This window comes from Polyodon spathula, chromosome 10 (assembly GCF_017654505.1).
Source record: "Polyodon spathula isolate WHYD16114869_AA chromosome 10, ASM1765450v1, whole genome shotgun sequence".
Lineage (NCBI taxonomy): Eukaryota > Metazoa > Chordata > Actinopteri > Acipenseriformes > Polyodontidae > Polyodon > Polyodon spathula.
The window spans coordinates 43,453,739-43,476,117 of NC_054543.1; the positions used below are offsets into that span (position 1 = coordinate 43,453,739).

The following is a 22,379-nucleotide window of genomic DNA, read 5'->3' on the forward strand; positions in this document are numbered from 1 at the left end:
ACAAAGAGAAGTATTAATCTTTGGAAAACAAAGGCAATACTTGAATCAAATGATGTCCAAAAACACAGCTGAAGCAGAGGACAAGAACCTTATTATAACACATTATTAAAAATGTAAGTAACAAAGCTGAAGTTGGAACCAAGATTAATAGATCAGAAAGGCAGACCAGCACTCTGGCTGGAAAAGGTTGAAGATGGTTGCTTGGAAAGAACTTTCCTACTATAACAAACATGACCATCACAGAACTCTAAGATGTTTCAATAGTTTTACTTTGATTAAACCCAGATTTGCTTCATGGTATCCAGGTTTATTTCCCAAAACATCCTGACAGCAGTAGCTACTATACTGATCTCTCAGGGATACATTTGTCATCAGACCAGCAATTGTGTCCTAAGAGACAGAGCATCTGCTTACCCTACAGTTTCCTCTAGTCTTCTACCATATTTGGCTTCTTTTTCTAATAAATGACAGAATCAACGTGCACATCAGTTGTAAAACACTGCAATGTTCCTGCCACAGTACTGTATGTATCCTCTGCAATAAAACAGATTCTCACAACTTCATTGAAGTGGCCCTGTCTGGAATGCATCAGCTTTACACAGTTAACTGTTCGTTTAGTTTGAAATGTCATCATTCTCTTTAAAGGGCTTTGTCACAAAAAGCCCTCAACACAATTAAGACTATCATTGATTGCAGGCTGAACTGAGATAAACATATATATATATATATATATATATATATATATATATATAGATATAGATATAGATATAGATATATATATAGATATATATATATATATATATATATATAGATATAGATATAGATATATATAGATATATATTCAGAAAACATGGAAGGTTTTTCTTATTGTGAAGGTGATTGATTACCTCACAGGAAAATACAACTGTACCTGCACATGGCTGGCCCAATATCTAACATTGGTACCCAATGGCTCAATGACAGTTCGTTGTTACTCCAATCAAAGTATGACTACAAGTAATAATATAAGAAGTGCTTCTGTCACTTCAGAAAGCCCTACTCTAGCACCTAAACCAGAGGTGTCAGACAACAGACCCTCAAACTACTGTCATTTACAATTCTGCAGTATGTAGATGTATTTTCTAGAATTGTTTTAAGAAGTGTATTGAAATGTACAATAAAGATTCGACTCTGATTGCATGGTTGAAAGTAAGAGGTTGACTAGGGAAAGGGATGTTTGCTGGGAATTCAATATAGACAGATTGTTCTTCACCAAAACATGCAGATGGCTGCTCAGGAGACAGGCATTTTGAAGGCTATGCTATTCGTTGCTTCAAATCTGTCCGTCTCAGTTGAGGATGCAAGCAAAGAAAAACCCTGGAGGGGACAATGCTATATACCTGCAAGTTTAAAGCTGTGGTGTTACAAAGTGAAGTAAAGCTGTAAATTAAAATAAATTATTTGTTTTGTAAATATCATTGTACGTAACATTTTATATGAAGTTACATTAAGTACCATACCACAGTAACTACTTGTGAAATACATTTTTATTCCTGTAAACATAATACAGTGGAGTCTGGGTGCAAAATGACAATCACTCACAGTGCAAGCGCTTGTACAAGCATGGAGAGACATGTATCCTCAGCCCACCCAACAGGGTCAGCATCCATAACAGCAGTGCCCACATGGCGGTTCCCATTAAAGGAACAGGAATTCATGGAACTTTCAACACTCACTCATATGAAACCACAAACCAAAGGATAATTAATCAATAACAGGGGCACTGTTATCATTCACAGAAACAGGGTCGCTTATATGAATAGGCAGGGTTTACATTACTTAAAGTAGTTTCAGTTGCAGTCTTTCCCTGCAACTAACAGCAACGAATGTAATTGCCATCTGTTATTTTAAGACAAAGCACATTAAAAAGACCTTGTCGGGGACTATATACACACACACACACACACACACACACACACACACACACATATATATATATCACCTTTAAAAAAAAGCCACTCCACCATAAGGTTATTTGAAAGACTGTGCTGAAGAGAAATCAGATAACCCAAGCTGCTCAGGCAGAAATCTTTTTTAAAACCCCAAAATCTTCTATTGAGTTATATATATATATATATATATATATATATATATATATATATATATATATATATATATATATATATACACATATATAGATTTTTTTTTTAACTTCATGCAGGTTCTATATACCTGATGTAGAAAACAACAGTTAGCTATTCCACTTCTCTTTCCAGTAAATTCCATATAATTCTGCAAAATTGCTTTATCTCGATAATGAAAATAATTGGGTGCATTTTGAAAAGTCTTAAAAGCAATATTTGAAAGTAATTTAGTTTATATGTAGTACATCCAGCACAGATATGAAGAATAAAATAGCAAGCTGTCCTTCCTGATAAAATCAATAATGGTTTATCTATAAATAAAGGCTATTTTTTTAAATGATCTGATGCTCACTTTGTCTCAGTAATAACTGTTATTTTAATGGCAGGGTCTACAGGGAAAAGACAAGACACTTGCATTGAACAGACCTTGCACCACTAGTAACTGGTTACTACAAAGCTTCTCAGTCTTCGATAAAGTCCTCTTATGTGGTGCTGTTCCATGTTTATTGAAACAGTTGTGAAGCTTCAATAAAAAGCTTACATACAATGAGAACCCCTATAACAGAAGGTATTACAAAAAAGCTTTTGGTGCTGATTTTTAAAAGTCCCTCAATCAGTAGACCAGGCATTGCTTCCAAATTTCAAGCCAGAATTTGCTACTCCAACTTATTTTCCTATATTTATTGCTGAGCACGTTTTGTTAAGAAAATCAATCTGACTGGGTGCCTTTTTCATTTGTATTACTATTTATTTTCTGTCAAAAGTCTACAATCACAAATTGGTCTCACATAAGAACCAGGTTTTCTTATTGGTTCAAGAGCTGTGTGATATGCCCATTATATATGTATTTGTTTTATTCCAGCAAAAAATCCTCTTTCTAGAGAAACCATCTGAGACCACATGCAGCTCAACAGTGAGAAAGTTCAATCACCTGAAAAACAGAAGAGTGAATTCATTATCTCATTATCTTTTTAACCACTGCCATATTGAGAAGCATGGTGCAGGTTCACATCAAAAGCCCTGAGCTGAATACAAATTAAACACCTTATGTTTTTCATTCAACTGCTGCCTATGATGTGGAGCAAATGTTTTCCAATAACGAAAGGCAGAAAATGTTCAACACTTCAATAAACAGCTCTTTGCGGCACAGTACAAATTTATTTTCTCTAAATAAAAAAAAAAAAACATTAAAAAAAACACAAGCTGCAATGAACTGATAAGCCATTATTTTGTTTAAGAAGCCCATGCTAGGTGCCAACATTATAAAATGTGTGGATCTCAAAACAGATTAATTGAATCCAGCAATTCTTGAACTCATAATCTTATCCTTCAAAACATATTTGTAATTTCACCTCTGGTATAATACCGTAATTCCGTGATTGGTTTATTAACATCTTTTAGAATATATATTATCAAAATATACAAATGATTATGAGGGACAGGTTAAAGAATCAGGTTTATCAATGTAAAGGAAGACAGTATTAATATCTGCCCTTAGTATGTCATTCATTACACATTCACAGAGTCTCTTACCGTACTCTATCCTCTTCAGTCAATATGGGCATAATTGTACCACATAGAGTTTACTATCTCTGTATCTGTTTTATAATGAATATGTTTTCTCAAAGTTTTGGCAGGGCAGCTTCTTGAACTCCATAGAGTTCAAACAACTGTTTTCTAATTTCTAAAAAATAAAACAACAAACCGTGACTGAAGAGGGTATGTTGAAACGTCTCTGAAGGCCAGTACTAATGCAAAGATACAGTATCACAAAAGCTACGAACAAGAAACCGTGCCTAGAAATAACCATGTCGTTCCACTCATACTTCTTTGATAAAAAGCCAAACACAGATATTCCCAGAACAATAACAGAACAAATGACTTGCTGTAAGAACCTCAATACTCTACCAAATGAGTTTTAATTACCATAGTTTTAGTTTTAGTTACCATAAGCTTCAAAGCTATTCCCATGTTACCTGCTTGTGCACAGCTTGGAAAAAACTTCAACTTAATGATTCTAGATTCTCTTTACAAAGTCTCCTAAGAAATTGTGTAATGGGTTTTTGATGCAGTATTGAACAGTAAGCTTTTTCTACGTACAATGCACAATATAAACTACAGATAAATAATAAATTACTGTCAATAAAGAAAATATGGCAAGAGCAGTTTAAAAGTTTGAGCTCATCAATTATCGCTATAGAAAAGCCATGCCTCATTAAAAATATTAACATAAAAAAATAAGAAGATAATACCTGATGAATTGATATATGTTCACAATCTATGAATGTGTACATAATAAGTGCTAGTAGCATGCTTCTGTTTTGTTTTGTGCCTAGTAAACATGGATATTCCTTGTGGAGAATCCACACTTCATTCTACAATGCAACATTTTTTAAAACAAAGGAGAAAGACTCAACTGACACTCAAGAGCGGGTCAAGGAGACTTTGTTAAGGAGAGTGTACAGTAAAGATAATACTTTACCTGTTGCTGCTTGTGTCTAACGAACAGTGTTGTGTGACACACTACCATTGCAGATTGTGTCCCCTGGTGGTCAGTTTAGATGAGGTTAAAAGCTCTATAACAACCAATGCAGACGAGAGCGGCACTTACATTTGTGCACAGCCTCCACCCCAGTTACATATGAAAAACAGACAGATCCTTCTGTACAATGGATAAGACTATGAGTTGGGAGGTCTCCACCTGTAAATCTGGTTGCCTTACCCTACAATACACAGGTCTGTGAATGGAACACCAGCTAGATATTTTAATGCATACAACAGAAAAGCTTTTATGGCAGGAAAACTACTGCAAATTACACTTTATGCTTCTCAGGCAAAGCTGGTCACACTTTTAGCAAATACTGGCTGAAAATAGCTTATGTTTATAATTACTTTTTTTACCTTACTGTTCTTAAGATCATAGCAGCAAAATGATCTGTTGGAAAGTATTTTAACACAAACGTACTTTTCTTGCTACAATTGTAGTAGTTGTAACCTCTATTAAAAAAAAAAGTTACGAATGGTACATCTTTTCTACATACCCTTTATACAATACATGTTTAAGTTATAGCAAGGTTCTTTTTATGATTGACACATTAAATATTAGCATAGCCCCTCCTTAATTACCATAAAATGACACCCACTTGTGCAGTATTTAAAACTCTGTTGTAAATCTGTGTCACAGTAAAAAAAAGAACAGGGTCAAATAGATATTTTTCAGGAATAATAATGTTACACGTAGCGTGCTACCTCTATTTTGGTTGTAAATGTAGCCAATGTGGACAGGGAGATAGCTGGTGGCCCAAATAAAATCAATGGTCACCTTTCTCAGTACTGACTCATGAAGCACAGTAACAGCAAAAAAAAACATGAAAATAAATCCTCTTGTATCCATAGTCCTTCAAACGAAGTAAGTGTGTAGGTAGGAAATGCAGCACACGTGTTTCATTTTCTTGTAAAAGGACAGTGGGAGGAAAGAAGCCCACAAAAGAATAGACCACTTATAAATGACTGAGCACAAAGCATGCCATGAGGGAGAAGAAGAGCCACAGAATGTGAAGACAAACTTCCCCTTGTGCTATTGAAACTTTGTCAAAGGATGAGTTCACAGTGCTGTGCAATTTCACTCACAAAGGCATTGTTGAATATATTCCAAGGAAAGCGATTTGTACAGTATTTTCTATTGCACTAGTCAGTGTAACCTTCGGATATGAGGACAGCACACATATGGTAGATTATCGAGGTTATCTTTTATGATAACACTATGGGAAGACTCCCTAAAACTGCAGTAAAACACAAAATGACAACAAAAAAACCCTACAAAGTTATATTTACAGAAATATGACAACAATGCTGGATTTAGGTGGATGATTGTGGCCCTGCTTCCTTGTGCAGCTGCAAGTGTTCCTTGCCTACCAGACTGTCAGAGCAGCTTTAAGGTTACACTACTGAAAAAAAAAGACAGGATGCTGCATTATTAATTAAGAGATATTGCCAAGATAGGATTCTGGAGTGTTTGAAGCACAGCATGTGTCTAGAGCTTGGTATTGCTTTCCTTTTCAAATGCCAAAGTGTGACCGGTATTGAATAGCAATCACAGCTCAATAAATCACTGACACTTTCAACTACTAATCCTTTTCCATTTTATCTAGTTTAAATGTGCAAGTTAGAACAAGGACAGACGGACAGATAGACAAGACAAATGGATAGAGAGACAGCAGGGGTATGCACTAAGAACCAAAGATAATGAGCTGTGAGTTAAACGTTGTTTATTCAGATTCAGATTCTTACAAGGTCCCAATATGAATGAATATAGGGCATGGTTTGCCAAGAAGACAAGTCTTCTGACAAATACAGTGAAGATCAAACAAGAAGTAAATTGAGGTTATTATTTTACAGCCACAAAATACAGTTGTGCAAAAGAGATCACTGAACTACTAAATGTAATCAAGAGGACGTGAGAGTCACATACCTGGAGGTGTCTGACAATGGGCCAAAAAGTATGTAGGTTGTGAAACACATGTTTTACAAATATACATTTTTTTTGCATGAAATAACCTTAAACCTAACCCTATCCCTAAACCTTATCCTAACCCCTTTCTGATATTGTGTACTTACATATAGCGTGCAAAAAGGTTTACACAGTAAGTACATTGTAACTATGCATGATAACAACGTAATTTTGTCTAAGTATGCATGTATTTACTATGTTACTATTATGTAAATACACAGTAATTGGAGTCACAATGTAAAGTGTTACCTATTTATGTGTGTTTTAGTCACACTCCAGAAATTCAGGCTCATCCTCTAAACTTCTGCATCCTATAACATGTGAGGAGAACTCACAAAAAAGTATCCGCCAGACATATAATGATGTAAGTACAGTATCCTGATCAACAATGTAACAAACATTTTCAACCTTTGCTGAATAATTAATCTCATTATACAAAAGATCAAAGTATTTATGTTAAGCTATTTAATGACCTTCATTTACTTCTTACTCTAAATAGCATTTTTTTATTTTTCTTTTTTAAGTGCACTTGTCTGCTATTCAGAGAATATGTGTGTATTACGAACTCCTACTATATGTCATAAGGTCATGTTTAATAATGTGAACTGATGGATTTTATTTCATTTTTTATTATTACTTTGCAATTCTATTTTTTTTTAATTTTATTTGCACCCAAATATGTGCATTAGATTGTAGTACTGTACTGTACGCAGAGATGAGAAAGACAGACTAAAGGAAGATTTTAGAGTAAATAAGACTTTCAGCTTTCAAATACTACAAAATATGTATCTGAACAAGCAGTGGATTTCTGCTCTGTTGTGTTTTCACTGGAATGTTTACATTTCTCTGTGAAAGGGTTAACTGTCATATCATAAAACATAAAAAAGTTAACACGTAATTATAATTGTATTTGCATGAAGTAAATGTTGAAAATGAATGATTCAATTCCACATTTGCTCATATTAAACACAATGAATTAATTATGAACATATCAAGAACAGATGTAGGACTGATAATATGAAGTGTTGAATGGACCATTCCATGACTAAATGATGTACACTCATCTCACACATTTCTCAATTAAATAATTTAGCACCAAACATACATTGATATACACTTACCACTTATCCACTTTACTTCAGGATCATGGACAGCAAACTCTGGTTTAAAAAGATCTCCCAGGGATAGTTTGGTTTCACTCCCCTTTAAAGTTTCATCTGCATAATAATAATAATAATAATAATAATAATAATAATAATAATAATAATAATAATAATAATTGTTAACATATAGTTTAGATTCATAGTATATTATAGTATGTTCATTCTTCTGTCTTATATGTAGATCGTATTTATTTCACTCTTTACAGGACTGTATTACTGTATTTTAAACATATTGACCACACTTATTATTAATGTTTTATAAAGTTAGCCAGGTTAGCAGTTTGTCATCAAAATAAAATGGAAATAATAACAGCTGAAGAAATGAAAAACTGTCTTGTTGATAGATCAGATGAATGTTTCTTGTCAACTCCCCTGGGAAATCGCATTGAAAAGCATCTCCTCCAAGAAGTCAAGAAGGAGCAGGTTCATTCCAGACCTATTTACATAATGCCTTGATGGACACAGTGGCCCTGCTTTATTATCTAAATCCATTACAGAATATCGACTGTCTCCTTCAAACTCTTCTCTTCCGAGCCTGTGCGTGTACCAGGTGGATTGCAAGATAATTCTCAGAGTAAAGGTGGTGCGATAGCTGACAGAATATAGCTTTTGAAACTCTGATGTAACCTGTTCTCATGTACATTCCAACGTCTCAGTTAAAACCTATAATAAAAATGTATTCCCTGGTGGAATAGAAGGCTCATTCTCAAAATAATCTTTCCCAAGAAAAGATTCTTGTTGAAACCCTAACGCCATAGTGACACCTGGATCTGAATTGAAATATTGACTTATTTTTTAAAATTTTTATTCAATCTGTTTTCATTAATACAGTAATATTGTAACTTGAAATATCACAATAACACAATATTCACCCATATCATTATATAAAAAAAGACGCTATCCTCTTCAGTCTTCTGCAATGCATGCTGCAACCAAATGAGTTATAGAGAAAGAAGGCTTCTCAATGAATATTTAACAGGGAGATATTTACAAATACAATAATGTAAATCAGCAAAGTCTATAATTTTGCATCATATATCTGTTTCCATGGAAACTCAAATTGTGTTTCTTAAATCTTAGTTGTTTACTGTGGATCATTAACTTATATTAATCCCTCTGTAGTGTTCCACTGGGAGCGATGTATTAACCATTTATTAAACTGACACTTTTTATCATCAATGTCTTCATACTATTTAATATGTTGTTTCTACTTACAGTAGATCACCGTACAGGTACTTACTGACTATTTCAACAACAGGTTTGAAAAAAAAAAGAACACTAAGGGTGTGCAGCTGTAATTTCTGTCCCCTAGGAAACCTCAGTAGCTCCTTTTTTATTTGGCTGATGTTTTTTTGTTTTTTGGTCCCCCCCCCCCTCCCCCCCAAAGTGAGTTACAATTAGTTATTTTACATACAAATTCTGGTAACCATTTACACCGTTGGGTTTTTACTGGAGCAATATTAATTTATTGAACTCACAGTTTCCACAGAAATTACAGGAACGTTTCTAAAACCATGTCACTTTAGAAATTCAACTTGGTATAAAAAGCCCTGAAGAGGGAAGTGAGTTAAATTACTTACAGTACATGTACTGTATACGTACATGCAAGTGACAACGTGAGGTAATAACAGATTTTATGTAAGCAGTATTCACTGTTTAGAATATTAAATTGTTAACAGTCTGTTACACAGGCTAACAGCTTACCTGGAGTTAGAAGGATTACAGACATGGTAATGAGGGAGCAGACCCCAAGGATCACCAGCAGTGCAATGGCAATCCCCTTCCAGTTCCTCTGCGGAGGACTGCCACCTCCCAGATCCTACAAACAAAAAATGCTCGGTAAAAAAGAGAATTCAATGTAATGAAATTCAAAACCATATATACATAACAATTAAAACAACTGAGTCGCATAATAAATATTATTGAAAGTCTGTTTTGCGTGATTACAACAGTCATTCATGCACTTTAGAAAACTTAATTTATCCATCAGCACAGACTATATATTATCAAGAAATTATCATTTTATGTTTCCTTAATTTGAAATTCAACTTTTATTAAAGCTTGACATAAATCCAATAGAAAATAAGTTAGACTTGGCGGATCTGTATAGTTGTGGGCCAAAAAAAAATACAAGCCAGGACACATATGTAGAAACTAGTTATTAAAAACATGTTAGTACAGGTGTTTTGAAGAAAACTAGCTTAACATATCGATTTTTGAAATGTGATTTTCCAAGAATCAATCCATAAAAACGTCATGTGTGTTGGAGAAAATAGGCCAAGGTGATTAAAAAACAGCTCTGTATAATAAAGATGTAAAGGGATTAACTCCTAAAATAACTGCAAGGGATTGCCTGTGAACATTATTTAAGATACAGCGATAGTGCAAAAGGCAGTTTGCCCTATAATGGTTTCCATACTAAGTAGCATATCCAAATAATTCATTTGGATGTACAAGATCAGATCACTATAGAGATGGCTTTCTATGCACAGTGGAGTAAGAAAACCAGTTTAGAGTAATCAATCATTTACTATAACAGTGCCATAGGAAACAGAATGAAAACATACTAGAACAATACAGTGCAAGTGTCTGCTTTAGTATTTCTGATATACTTTAATTTGCAAAGATTCTGTACTCCGAGTCTGTCTGATGTCATGCAGATTATATAGCAGATACGTTATTGTTAGTTTCAACTAAAATATCATTGCATGCAGGCAGCAGGAGTTGCAAATGGTGGTTTATTTTGTGGGTTTTAGGTGGGTAAGATTATGTTTCAGGGGGAAACCCTGATGAGTGTGTTAACAGGCCTGGCACTGGGAGAGCTGTGTGTGTGCAGGGATTCACTTTGTATGTGTTTAGATAGCAAGGATGTAGCTGCTTGAGCACTGGCCTCAAGCGATGCTTGAAGCACAAGGGCTGTGTTGGGTAATTAATGAGCCACACGTCTGTATTTCATTGCACCCTGGGCTGTATTTTGTGCATGTAGACACTGCATACTGTATGTGCAAAACAATATGCATGAATAGAAAACATATTGAAGCAATAGTGCTCATCAGGGGAGCTAATAAAAACGCTAGCGCCTTCAAATTATATACCCTGGATTTACCTTCACATTCTATACTACATGGGACCAATATGTGGGGCAAGGAGAGATAATTGGAATACTGGTTGTTTCACCTGGTATATCTTGTATTAAAAGTTTGTTGCAACCAATAATGATGTATCACTTAGAACCTTGTCATTCATTTTCCCATTAAATAGACATACAGTACAGTTGATATAGAATGCACATTATTACCAAGGTAACAAACTGGGAAACAGTGACGGTACCAGTAGCATCTAATGAAAAATATCATTTGTACAAAATGAATACAAAAAATGAAAGTCTGCTGTTCCAAAGTTCATTCCGCCTCTAGGAATTAGCATGTAACTGTAATTATCTATTAGGTTTTCTTCAGGGTTCTTTGAGCTCAAAAATATATAGGTCAGAAATTAGCTCCTCCTAGAATTTATGTATGATTTATCAAGAAACTGATATGTTTGCTACCATCTTTCCAGGTCACCACAGTCAACATCCTTCATTTGGAAGTCCACTAGATTATTTATTTATTTATTTATTTATTTATTCGTCATGGTTAAATATGTCATTGAACAGAACTGAATATACACACTTATGAAATAATGAATATAAATCCTCCTCAGGGTTCTCCTGCTGGCTATTCATAGACATTATGGTGATTAGAATAGAAGCGCATCATACTTTTGTGTTTTAATGCTAAAATTACAGATAGCAGATGGACTCTGCTGTGCTGTAAATGGTGTGTCACACCAGTCTACAGTATATTCCTTGAAGGAATGTGTTTCTTAGGTCTGGTTTTGTTGCTATCGTAATGCCCCCAAACTTTATTTTAAAAAATGCTGCAGTTTATCGATTTTTTTTAAAAAATAGAGGCCTGATAAGTGTTAAAATGTGTATATAATTAAGTAATCTGCAACTGTTGACTTCGGTTCATTTCACCTGTACAGTGACTAGAATAAGTTGTTGTTTGTCCTGTGAGACTGTGAGAGGTTTAAATATCTCTCTGTCAGCACTTTCTTACACTGTAATCAAACATTCCCCATTGTTCCCCAACACACCAAACACTTTCTAGGCCGGGAATGTGGCTAACAAAATCTGCTTAGGGGACTGCTTGGGTTAATCTACAAGGCTTGTTTACAGCCAGATGAAATAAGGCCAAACTGGGATTTCAAGACCAATTCCCTTTTTAAATCAGTAAACCGTTAACTGACTGGTGCTAAAGTCTACAATCTAACGTGCAGCCTTGCAACTCCAGAACAGTTGCTCCAGCATATAGCTATTTAAAGCAGCAACTGTTTAGTAGATGCATTAATAATAATCCTCAAACAGCAATTTAAATAATGCGTCCAGTCTAAAACAAACACTGCGTTTCACAAGCACATCCCTGCTTTAAATCAACGAAAACATAACTTAATTTTGAATGCGTTTCATTTATCGCACAAGATAATGACATGAGTCCTTATGTTAAATGCAGATGTAAAAGTCTAGGGCAGTCCTCTGGCAAAATATAAAATTTGAATTACTGGTATACAGTGAGTAGCAACAATTGGATACTTAAAATTTTTAGCTTAATTATTTATTTGTGTATTATAACGCTGAAGTACATGTACATGTGATTCCTTAACACAATTTCTTAATGCTGCGGTTCTGATGAAATTAATCACTGTAGGTTTTTTCATAGGAAAGAAAACCTGTATCTCATTATCGAGATTACCATTTCACTTAATTGTACAGTTAAGGGGATAATGTGATACTAGGATATATCAAATTTTGTTTCCAATCAATTAAGAGCTGAATAATCACATAGCATATTATTATATAACGGAGAACCTGTAAAGGAAAACACATTAATTGAGATTCAAATGTGTGTATACATTTTGTTGGGGGTGGGATTCCACTGGGCAATTCATTAAGCATTTTCAAATAAGGTAGAAAACAGGGGTAAAAGCTGAGAACAACTCCTAACAGCCCTGTTGCACCAGATATTGCAATCTAGTGGTATTGGTAAACTGTACAAATTCTTGGTAGACCTCATAAAACCAACTGGTACAGGATTTGACAACATTATTATGAAAATGTGGTGCTTGATCAACTTGTTACATGTGTTATTAAGAAAAGCTAATCTCTTCTGGCTATTGTGATGTATAAGCTGTTGTAATGGATCACCTGTCTTTTAGCATATGCACTATGTAAAATAATCCCTCAAAAGAAATGACAGAAATAACAAAATGGTACAGGCTAAATGCTGATGCTTTTATCAGGCACTTGATAGACTGACTGAAATCTTGAAAACATTAGGTGGAGAATTTACCAAAAAAAAAATGAACTGATTTGAACCAAACAGGTAATTTTGCAGTTGTTATGTGAGGAAACCTGTGCACAATGTTGTCACTTTAACCCTGTCCTACAGCAAACTAGTGAAAAGTAGGATTCTAAGAGCCGACATTGGAACAGGCTGCTGTCAGTGACATATTACCCAGATGATGAAAGAAGACCTCTGCACTTAAAATGCCTGCACTTCATATGACCTTGGAGACATTCAATTTCCAGCTCCCCAGCACCCCTGTCACACGCCGTAATGAGCACAAAACACAGCGGCAATTAAAACAAAGAAAAAAAAAACCCAAAGACTAATCATTCTATTCACATGACTAACGACTCATAACACACATTCTGACAGGGTTGTGTCCCTCTCAAGCAAGTTATAAATGTATTGTTGACTGATTCGAAGCCTGTGATCCAGTTGCATACAGACACAACCAATTACAAAGCACCTGCTTCTCTGGCTTCACCTTCCTTACCGTTTTTAGACAAACCTGTCCAAATATATTTCTGCTGTTTTTGGAAACCACTGAGCCATAAGCTCCCGATTCCCTGGTGAATATCTATCACTGAATAATGCATCACCGCCAGGCCTCCTCTGTGCACATTTGTATTAGCTCTTTTGGCAGCACGTTTGATCAGGCCACAGCTTTGAACAGCTTTTTGCTCCCCACTGGCTGTACAAGTAGCAATGGCACCCCCAAAATGAGGTCAAAGACTTTAGAACCGTGTCAAATAAAAATATTACTTCACAATCAGAGGACAGTGGTGGGAACTGGGTACTTTTAAATCAGAAAGACACTGAAATGGGCACTGAATATGAACATCAAATCTTTTCAATGCAAGTTAAGAACAGCATAGCTAACAGCAGCTGTAAAGTACATACTCCTTAGGTTACACACTTTCTTGACTTTCATTTTATATTCAGTTCTATTACTTCATGACTTTATTTGCTGTGGAATGGCAGAGCTATGCTATACAAAAGGCAACATGACATTGCATGCTGGAAAGAATGCTTTGTGGTAGGACAGAACCATGTGTTAAACCACCAAACGGCAATTTTAATAAAAAGGCTGCTCGCCGAAAGAGAATCCAGACCTTTGCTTGGATGGGTTCCAGGATTCATCTCCCTAAATACATACTGCATGCAGTTACAAAACTGAGACTTTTCAAACCCGCCTCACAGCACCCACCCCCACTCACAGTGCCTGCTTTAACACTCTAATTGTGGTTATTTTTACATTCTCTCCATGGACCCTTATTTGCATAACAACCCTGGAGTAAAGCCGCCAGCTATGCTCCCTAGTCAGCATAGAGATGACTGTCATCTCCACAGCCTGGCCAGCCAAAATATCAATATTTGTTTCATTTAGAAATTAAAGCTTTCCTAGAAGCTAATTGTAAAATACCAGTTCAGAAATACTTTGATTGGTTCTCACAGAACTGTGTCAGCTTTACGTCTTTTCACAGAGGAAAAGTTTGGTTTCATTAAATAAGTTTTGTTTGTGTGTGTGCGTCTATAATATACATTTATTACAATTACAATATGTTTTACCTGAATGTACACTGCCTGGTCACTTTGTTGGAACCTGTAACTACTATAACGGGTTGGGCCATCATTTGCCTTGACAAGACATGGCAGAGACTCCACAAGGTACTGGAAGGTATCTTGAGGGATGTCATGCATTAAATCATTAAAATTACAGTATTGACAAGCCTCTCTAGCTGTCTTTTCCCCATGCCTGTCACTATTTGCGACCACAGTCCCATGGCAGTTGCCAGAGCCGTAGCTGGGGTCGGAGCAGATGAAAGAGCCTGCTTCCTGACCAGGTAGTCCAAAGCTACTGCAGGGAGCACTCGAGCACTGAGGGCACAGAAGCACCGAGGCTCTGGGGGAGCGAGGGTGCAGAAGCGCTGAGTCACAGAGGCTCTGAGGCACCAAGGGCACCAACGCAGAGAGTGTCTGAGCACTGAGGGAGCTGAAGCTCCAAGGCACAAAGGCTCTGAGCCATCAAGGGCGCCGAAGCACAGAGCGTTCAAGCACTGAGGGCACCGAGCACCAAGGCTCTGGGGCAAGGTAGAGCCAGACACAGTGGAGGAAGCACACATTTGTTTGTTTTTTTTAACTGCAAAGGTAGTGGAAAAAACACAAACACATCAGAAGCTGAAGGGGTAGGGTTATTTTTGGGGCGTTTTTTGGGCCACATGCACCGAGTCCGAGCCAATACAGCAGAATCAACTCAACAGCGGGCATGGCAGAGCCGGGTCCCGGTGGAGGAATCACACATCTCTCTTTTCTCTTTTTTTAGCTGCATATAGCAGAGGAAAGAAAACAAAACAGCAATGCTGCAAGGTTAGGAAAGCAGACTACAATCGCAAGGCGATGTAGGCTGATGAAAACAAAAGATTAAACGGCGCAGTTGCACAGCGTTTATAGCTCAATTTTAAGAAGTCAAGTTTCTGATTCTGGGGTAATTGGCAATAAAATTGCAGGGGAATAAAAACCTGACTGAGAGCTCTTTCACAAGACCCAATCACACAACTGGACAGGTTAGTTTATACCTACCTGAGTGAGAAGCAAAAGAGAAAGTTATCTCCACGGAGTGACTACCTACTCCCTCAGTAGGCGAGACCGAGGACATCACTCCTCAGATGGGCCTATCAGCAGCTCTGACATAAAATGCTCAGTAAGTACCTGACCTGTGGCAGCCATACCAAAAAAGTACTGGTTTTTGGTTGACTTCATGCATGTTTCTGAGACCTACAATATGTAGTTAATTAAAGTGCAAAACAGGTAAGATTTATGGAGTTATTTTGTTAGTTATTTTTCAAAGTCTGCTCATGAATAAAATACAGTTTCATATCACAGTGTGTAAAGAGAGATGAAAGATATCTATTTCTTATGACTTATGTCTGCCTGCTTGACCATTGGCATCAAATGTCTAAACCTGAAGGAGAAATACAAGCTATGCTGATGTTACTACACTCATGGTTCTAGATCTAATAAATATGTTATGGAGGATAGTTCTAAAAGAATAATGCCAATGGTTAAAAACTGTAAAGGACTGCCCCCGCACAGTGACAGCAATATTACATTAGCAAATTCCTTCATGCATAATGTTTTTATGAAACATGTCTTACTTAGTCTTTTTGAAATCTCCAAGCCTTTGTTTATTACCTCAATTAGATAAGATATAACCCCTTGCAAGGGTTTCCGCTTCAGAGCTTCTCTATATGAGTATTATCCAGATTAGAATATTATGAAGATGGACTGACACGCATGGCACTGAAGTGGATTCAAAACCCTTCAGATTTCAATACACTACTAACCTCATGTGACAAAGGGTCGCTATGAATGTTGCTAATTATCAGCATTGCAATTGAAACTGACCCAATTGTACAAGCCTTGGTGACTGAAAAGACGTTAAGGGGAAATCTGCATTGTTTGCATTATACTATATTTATTGTGATTATTCCATTAACAGCACCTGCTTTTCATTCATTTAAATATAGCCTCGATTGCACATCAACCTTTCTTTTAACTTTGGATTTAGTAGGATTTCCCACCTTAGAAAATATACATTGCAAGATGTCCTTGACAAGTGTACCCGATTTTAAACTGTACGCTACATAAAAATAATGAGCAGTTTACAAATCCCTTGCTACGATAATCTGTAAACATCAGTGAAGTCCATAGTTTTCAATCCCCGGTCTGCTAGATTAAATAACACCTTTATCATAGTTACTTCCAAAAGACAACAGCTTCAAACCGTGTACAGTATTATTTATTTAGTTTTTTATATAAGGTGGTATTAAACCCATGTACATATTAAAAAGCAGATGTTAATTACTTGCCTATAACATTGCCAAGATTGAAATTAAGTCTGCATTCAAATATAAACCACCATCATTTATTCTAACCCCTTAATTCAGAGAATTCCTGTGGAGCTTATCATAGAGTTCACAGTCTTTTTATATATATATATATATATATATATATATATATATATATATATATATATATATATATATATAGAGGTCTATATTATAGATATTAACCCGTCGTTTCGATTCAATAAAAGTTATTCAGGAAAAGCATTGCTGAAAAATGTAAATGATGCATACATGGCAACAATCCCACAATCCACTGCTGTCACGCTGCAGTGCACATTCGCATTTATAATATGCATCATTCAGATCTGTAATATATTTTTAATTTTTTTTTTTTTCAATTTTGGGCTTATTTCAAGACACAAAAAAAACAGCAAAAGAGCTTTTGAAGATATAATCTGTGCTGTAAGTATACCAGTGCCTGTCCTCATTTGATTTGGTCTAAATGAGCAACACAAATAGATTCAGTGTTCTGTATAATAAAAAAGGATTTGTTAAACATATCACTATTTCCTTGAGGCACTTTCCACTGTCTGTTGTTTTTGAATAAATTAAATATTTTTAGCTGTGTGTATTAATTCATGCTAATCCAGATTCGCACAATTTTATGTAGGGTGATTCACTGGTTGAATTTGGAATGAGTAATTTATATCTGTGTGGTGAGAGGCTAATAAAGAACTTTTAAAATCATAAAGTGGAATAGGAAATTCTGTAAAGCGTCAGCTGTTACCAATATTTTACATTTTTATGATTTTTATGATTACTTTTGTTAAGGCAGTAAAAGGCATGTTTATTTGTTTATTAATGTATTTATTTTCAAAATTAATTTACTGTGTTTATACATTTTGTGCAGTGTAAAGTATTTTCTATGTATACATAAATGTTTGTTTTCAAGGCACATAAATACATAACCGAAAAATGGGCAATTCTATCGTTTCTTGGATATTACAGCATTTATGTAACGAAACAGTTCTTATGATGTCAAATGAAAAACATTATTATATCTAATACATATACAGTATGCTATGGGCTTTCAAGGCTGGCTTTTAAACACTATGCTACTGAAGATCGCACTGTACTGTTGCATAGTGCACCAGTGGGCATTGCTGGATGATATATGGCTCCAGGTTCAGCAGGACAGTTTGGGACAGTCTAAGATTCCTTTAAGAGATGCAGGACTGCAAGCATTATTATTATTATTATTATTATTATTATTATTATTATTATTATTATTATTTAGCAGATGCCTTTATCCAAGGCGACTCACAGAAACTCGGGTGTGTGAAGTATGCATCAGCTGAGTCACTTACAACGTCTCACCCGAGAGACGGAGCACAAGGAGGTACCAGAATGCACTGTGATTTGAGTTAATAAGTGTCCCAGTGAACCTCAGCAATATGATCAACCAAGGACTACCATGTGGTATGCAGTACAGTACCTGGCTCAGTGTGATTAGCACATGGCTTCATGTTACAGTATTACAGTACAAACCCCAGCCTATACCTGTGCACTTGTGAGTTTTACGTGCGACCATGATGCCAGATTGTTCATCATTAGAAGGACAGTCCTTGTCAAAATTGTCTGTTTGCTTCTTGAGACAAGAGAGCTGTATATAAGCAGTACAAATCTACAGTAAAACTACAATCGGTAACAGCAAAATAAAAATAAAAGAAAAAGAAAAAAACAGCCTACAGAAAACGAAGTGAAAGAAAAAAAAAATCCTCCCACAGTAAGATCCAAAATGGAAAAGTACCTATATGGTAACAGTATCCTGGGAGACAGTCAGCATGGTTTTAGGAAGATTGGCTAACTAACCTGCTTGATTCGTTTGAGGATGCAACATCAGCAATAGATAATTGCAAAGCATATGACATGGTTTATTTAGATTTTCAGAAAGCTTTTGACAAAGTCCCGCATAAAAGATTAATTCTTAAATTGAACGCAGTAGGGATTCAAGGAAATGCATGCATACGGATTAGGGAGTGGTTAACATGTAGAAAACAGATAGTATTGATTAGAGGAGAAACCTCAAAATGGAGTGAGGTAACCAGTGGAATACAACAGGGATCAGTATTAGGTCCTCTGCTCTTCCTAATCTACATTAATGACTTAGATTCTGGTACAGTAAGCAAACTTGTTAAATTTGCAGATGACACAAAAATAGGAGTAGTGGCAAACACTGTTGCAGCAGCCAAGGTCATTCAAAATGATCTAGACAGCATTCAGAACTGGGCAGACACATGGCAAATGACATTTAATATATAAAAGTGGAAGGTACTATAGGCAATAAAAATATCCCCTATAAATACCATATGGGAGATACTGAAATTGAAGAAGGAATCTATGAAAAAGATCTAGGATTTTATGTCTTCATCTAGACAATGTGGGGAAGATATAAAAAAGGCCAGCAAAATGCTCAGCTATATTGTGAAAAGTGTTGAATAAATCAAAGGAAGTAATGTTAAAAGTTTACAATGCATTAGTAAGAACTCATCTTGAATATCGTGTTCAGTTCTGGTCACCTCGCTACAAAAGGGATATTGCTGCTCTAAAAAGAGTGCAAAGAAGATTGACCAAAATAATTCCTGGTTTAAAAGTCATGTCGTATACAGGCAGGCTAAAAGAATCGAATCTATTTAATCGTGAACAAAGAAGACTACCCAGCGATCTGGTCTGAATAAAAGAGCTCTTAAGCCTTCTTATACCTTATGTCTTTCTTTTCGTAACTGTTCTCCAGTACGGCTTGGTATCCTCTCATACCTTTTCTTTTTGTATCCTTTCTGCTTGTTCTGTTTACGTGTCGCAAGCCCAAATATGACTGGAGTGAAGGTTGGTGCACATGACGGATGCTGTTAAATTTACACGCCATAAAGCTCCTTGCATAATGATTTAATGCTGCTATGAGTCTCACCCTCAGGGCTGAACAGAGCTCTCAAATTTAATGCAGACTATCAGTAGAGGTAGCCACCACAAGATCATCGATTTGATGCCTTCTAATTATAATAATCATTTAGAGTTGCTGGACTATGCTGACTCTCTTGGGTCCCTTCTTTCAAATGCCATCATGTGAAGAGCAGTGAATAGCTGTTGCTTGAAACACATTTGACTTGTTACCAAGGTGGTGAGACCTCAATTTTAAAATAAACGCTTTCAGACAATTTTAAAGAAGTACTATTGCAGGAATATGAAGGTCTTTTTTCCATATGCAACCACGGTGTATTGTAATCCTCCTTCAGCTTGTTCTAAGATTTAAACAGACAGCTAATGCAGTGTAATAAATCATTTAAAATGCCTTTTTTATATATATATATATATATATATATATATATATATATATATATATATATATATATATATATATATATATATACACATCTTTCTATTAATTTATTCAAAGAAATTCTTTGGACCTGTAAGGCATAAAATCAAGAGATGAACCCTATGACAAGTAGAGAATTCTTCCCTGGAGATCATTAATTATTAATTGGCCAACAGGTGACTACCCTGTTAGAGCCACTAATCAATATAATAGTGACATCTGCATCACTACAACCACTTATAAATATTCCCAACAATTGAAAAAAGGGGGAAGGGGGGCAAATCCTAATAAAAGCTAACAGAAAAAGGTTAGGGACCAATCAACACATTTTCTTAGGAATATTAACCTTTTAAATAGTTTAATAATTAGTGTAATTGTCGTAGGAAAGTATTACATATATATAATATATAATATATATATATATATATATATATATATATATATATATATATATATATATATATATAATATATATTTTAAAACAGGTGTTAGTAATTGTGCATCTTTGGCTCTTCATCTGTCAGAACTGAATTGCCACCAGTTGGTAAATTAACTAACACTGGCAAAGCTCAAAAAAAAAGGACACCTTAACAAATATAGATTCTTAAATATTTTGATGAAATACTCCCTTAACTCCTAAAATCAGCTGGTTGTTTAGCTCTATTACATAAGCAGAGAAGCCTACTGAATACTGTAAATCATTACGGGTGTCTGCATGTAGACTGAAGTGCATTTACTGCATTTGGGAATCTCTACAGACAGTCAAGAATTACGTGTATTTCAATATACACTAACAACATAACGCATAACAGCAAAGTTTATAAGGCAGGTATTGCAGCATATCACCGTTGTTTTGCTTTGATTTGTTATTTCGTTACCTGCTCTTGCTGCTTGTTTCCTCTCTGATTCTGTTGTTCCTTTGTCGCCGTCATTGTAAGATCGTACAATTATTTTAACTTCAGTTTGCTGATCTTGACTGTGCAGAAGGTGGATTCCAATACAACTTTATCTATCAATTCGAGAATCGCGATATCTTCAGGATGCGGGCACTGAAAAGTAACGCACCAGCGTTCTACGAGCAAGTGTCAGCAACAGCAGAATCTACTGAGACGCTGAAATGGAACTGTCACGATTCTGAGCTGCCAGTCTGCAGAGACACCTGAGGTTGTGTTCACATTCTGCAAAAGCACAACCTACAGAAGCAAAAAGCCTGCAGCTGCTGACAGTACTGTAGCATCCAACCAGCAGACTTACTTGATATGCTGCTGACCTGTGTTTTTGTTTGAGCCCAAATAAAGCACAAATGGATCCCGACGTGTACTGCGGCGTCCGTTTGATCTGCACATCTGGGGCAAAAATCTAATTGTCAAATTCAGTTTCCCTCCTTGGAAGGAAGAGACCATTTAATCATGCAGTGGAGGGGGTGACCCATACACCGATTAACCAGCACTTATTAGCAGCCACCATATACTGCATTCAGCTGAACCAATGCCTCTGCAGAATAAAGCTGTTTTACAAAAACAGTCGAACTTTTTTATATTAACGGCATTGGAGTATTTTTAACCCTTCACTGCCAGGGTATGTTCCCATACCTATTTTCTCAATGTCAAGTATATTGGACTGTGTAGACAAATACAATATCACAATGTCCAGCAATATCTATTGTGTGGATTTTAAAATGCAGGTCTGGGAGGCTTTTAAAATGGGGAACACGTTATATTCTATTTATTCTAAGAAGAAAGAGTTATATATAGAATATTTTAAGACTATTTGGCGTGCTTCATATATGTAACCCTAAAAGGGTTTATATAGAACCATTTTAGAGGGTTCCTTTGAAATAACCCATATGGTTCCTTAGATTGAGCCCAAAGGGTTCATAACAGAACCATCAAGAGTTCATTGTAGAACCCCTATCAAGAGTTCATTATAGAACCCCTATCAAGAGTTCATTATAGAACCCCTATCAAGAGTT

The 22,379-nt window shown here is 35.8% G+C and overlaps 1 protein-coding gene across 1 annotated transcript in view; it reads right to left on the minus strand.

Moving 5' to 3' along the window:
* The window catches only part of LOC121321517 (inactive dipeptidyl peptidase 10-like), a 113,803-nt gene extending 91,957 nt beyond the window's left edge, over window positions 1-21,846 (minus strand). The window contains exons 1-3 of the mRNA XM_041260501.1: window positions 21,286-21,846; window positions 9,501-9,615; window positions 7,755-7,850 (exon numbers count right to left, since the gene is read on the minus strand). Coding sequence (XP_041116435.1) covers window positions 7,755-7,850; window positions 9,501-9,615; window positions 21,286-21,339 — 265 coding nt within the window. The 5' untranslated portion in view covers window positions 21,340-21,846. The remainder of the gene's footprint in view (window positions 1-7,754; window positions 7,851-9,500; window positions 9,616-21,285) is intronic.
* Window positions 21,847-22,379: the final 533 nt, after the last annotated feature.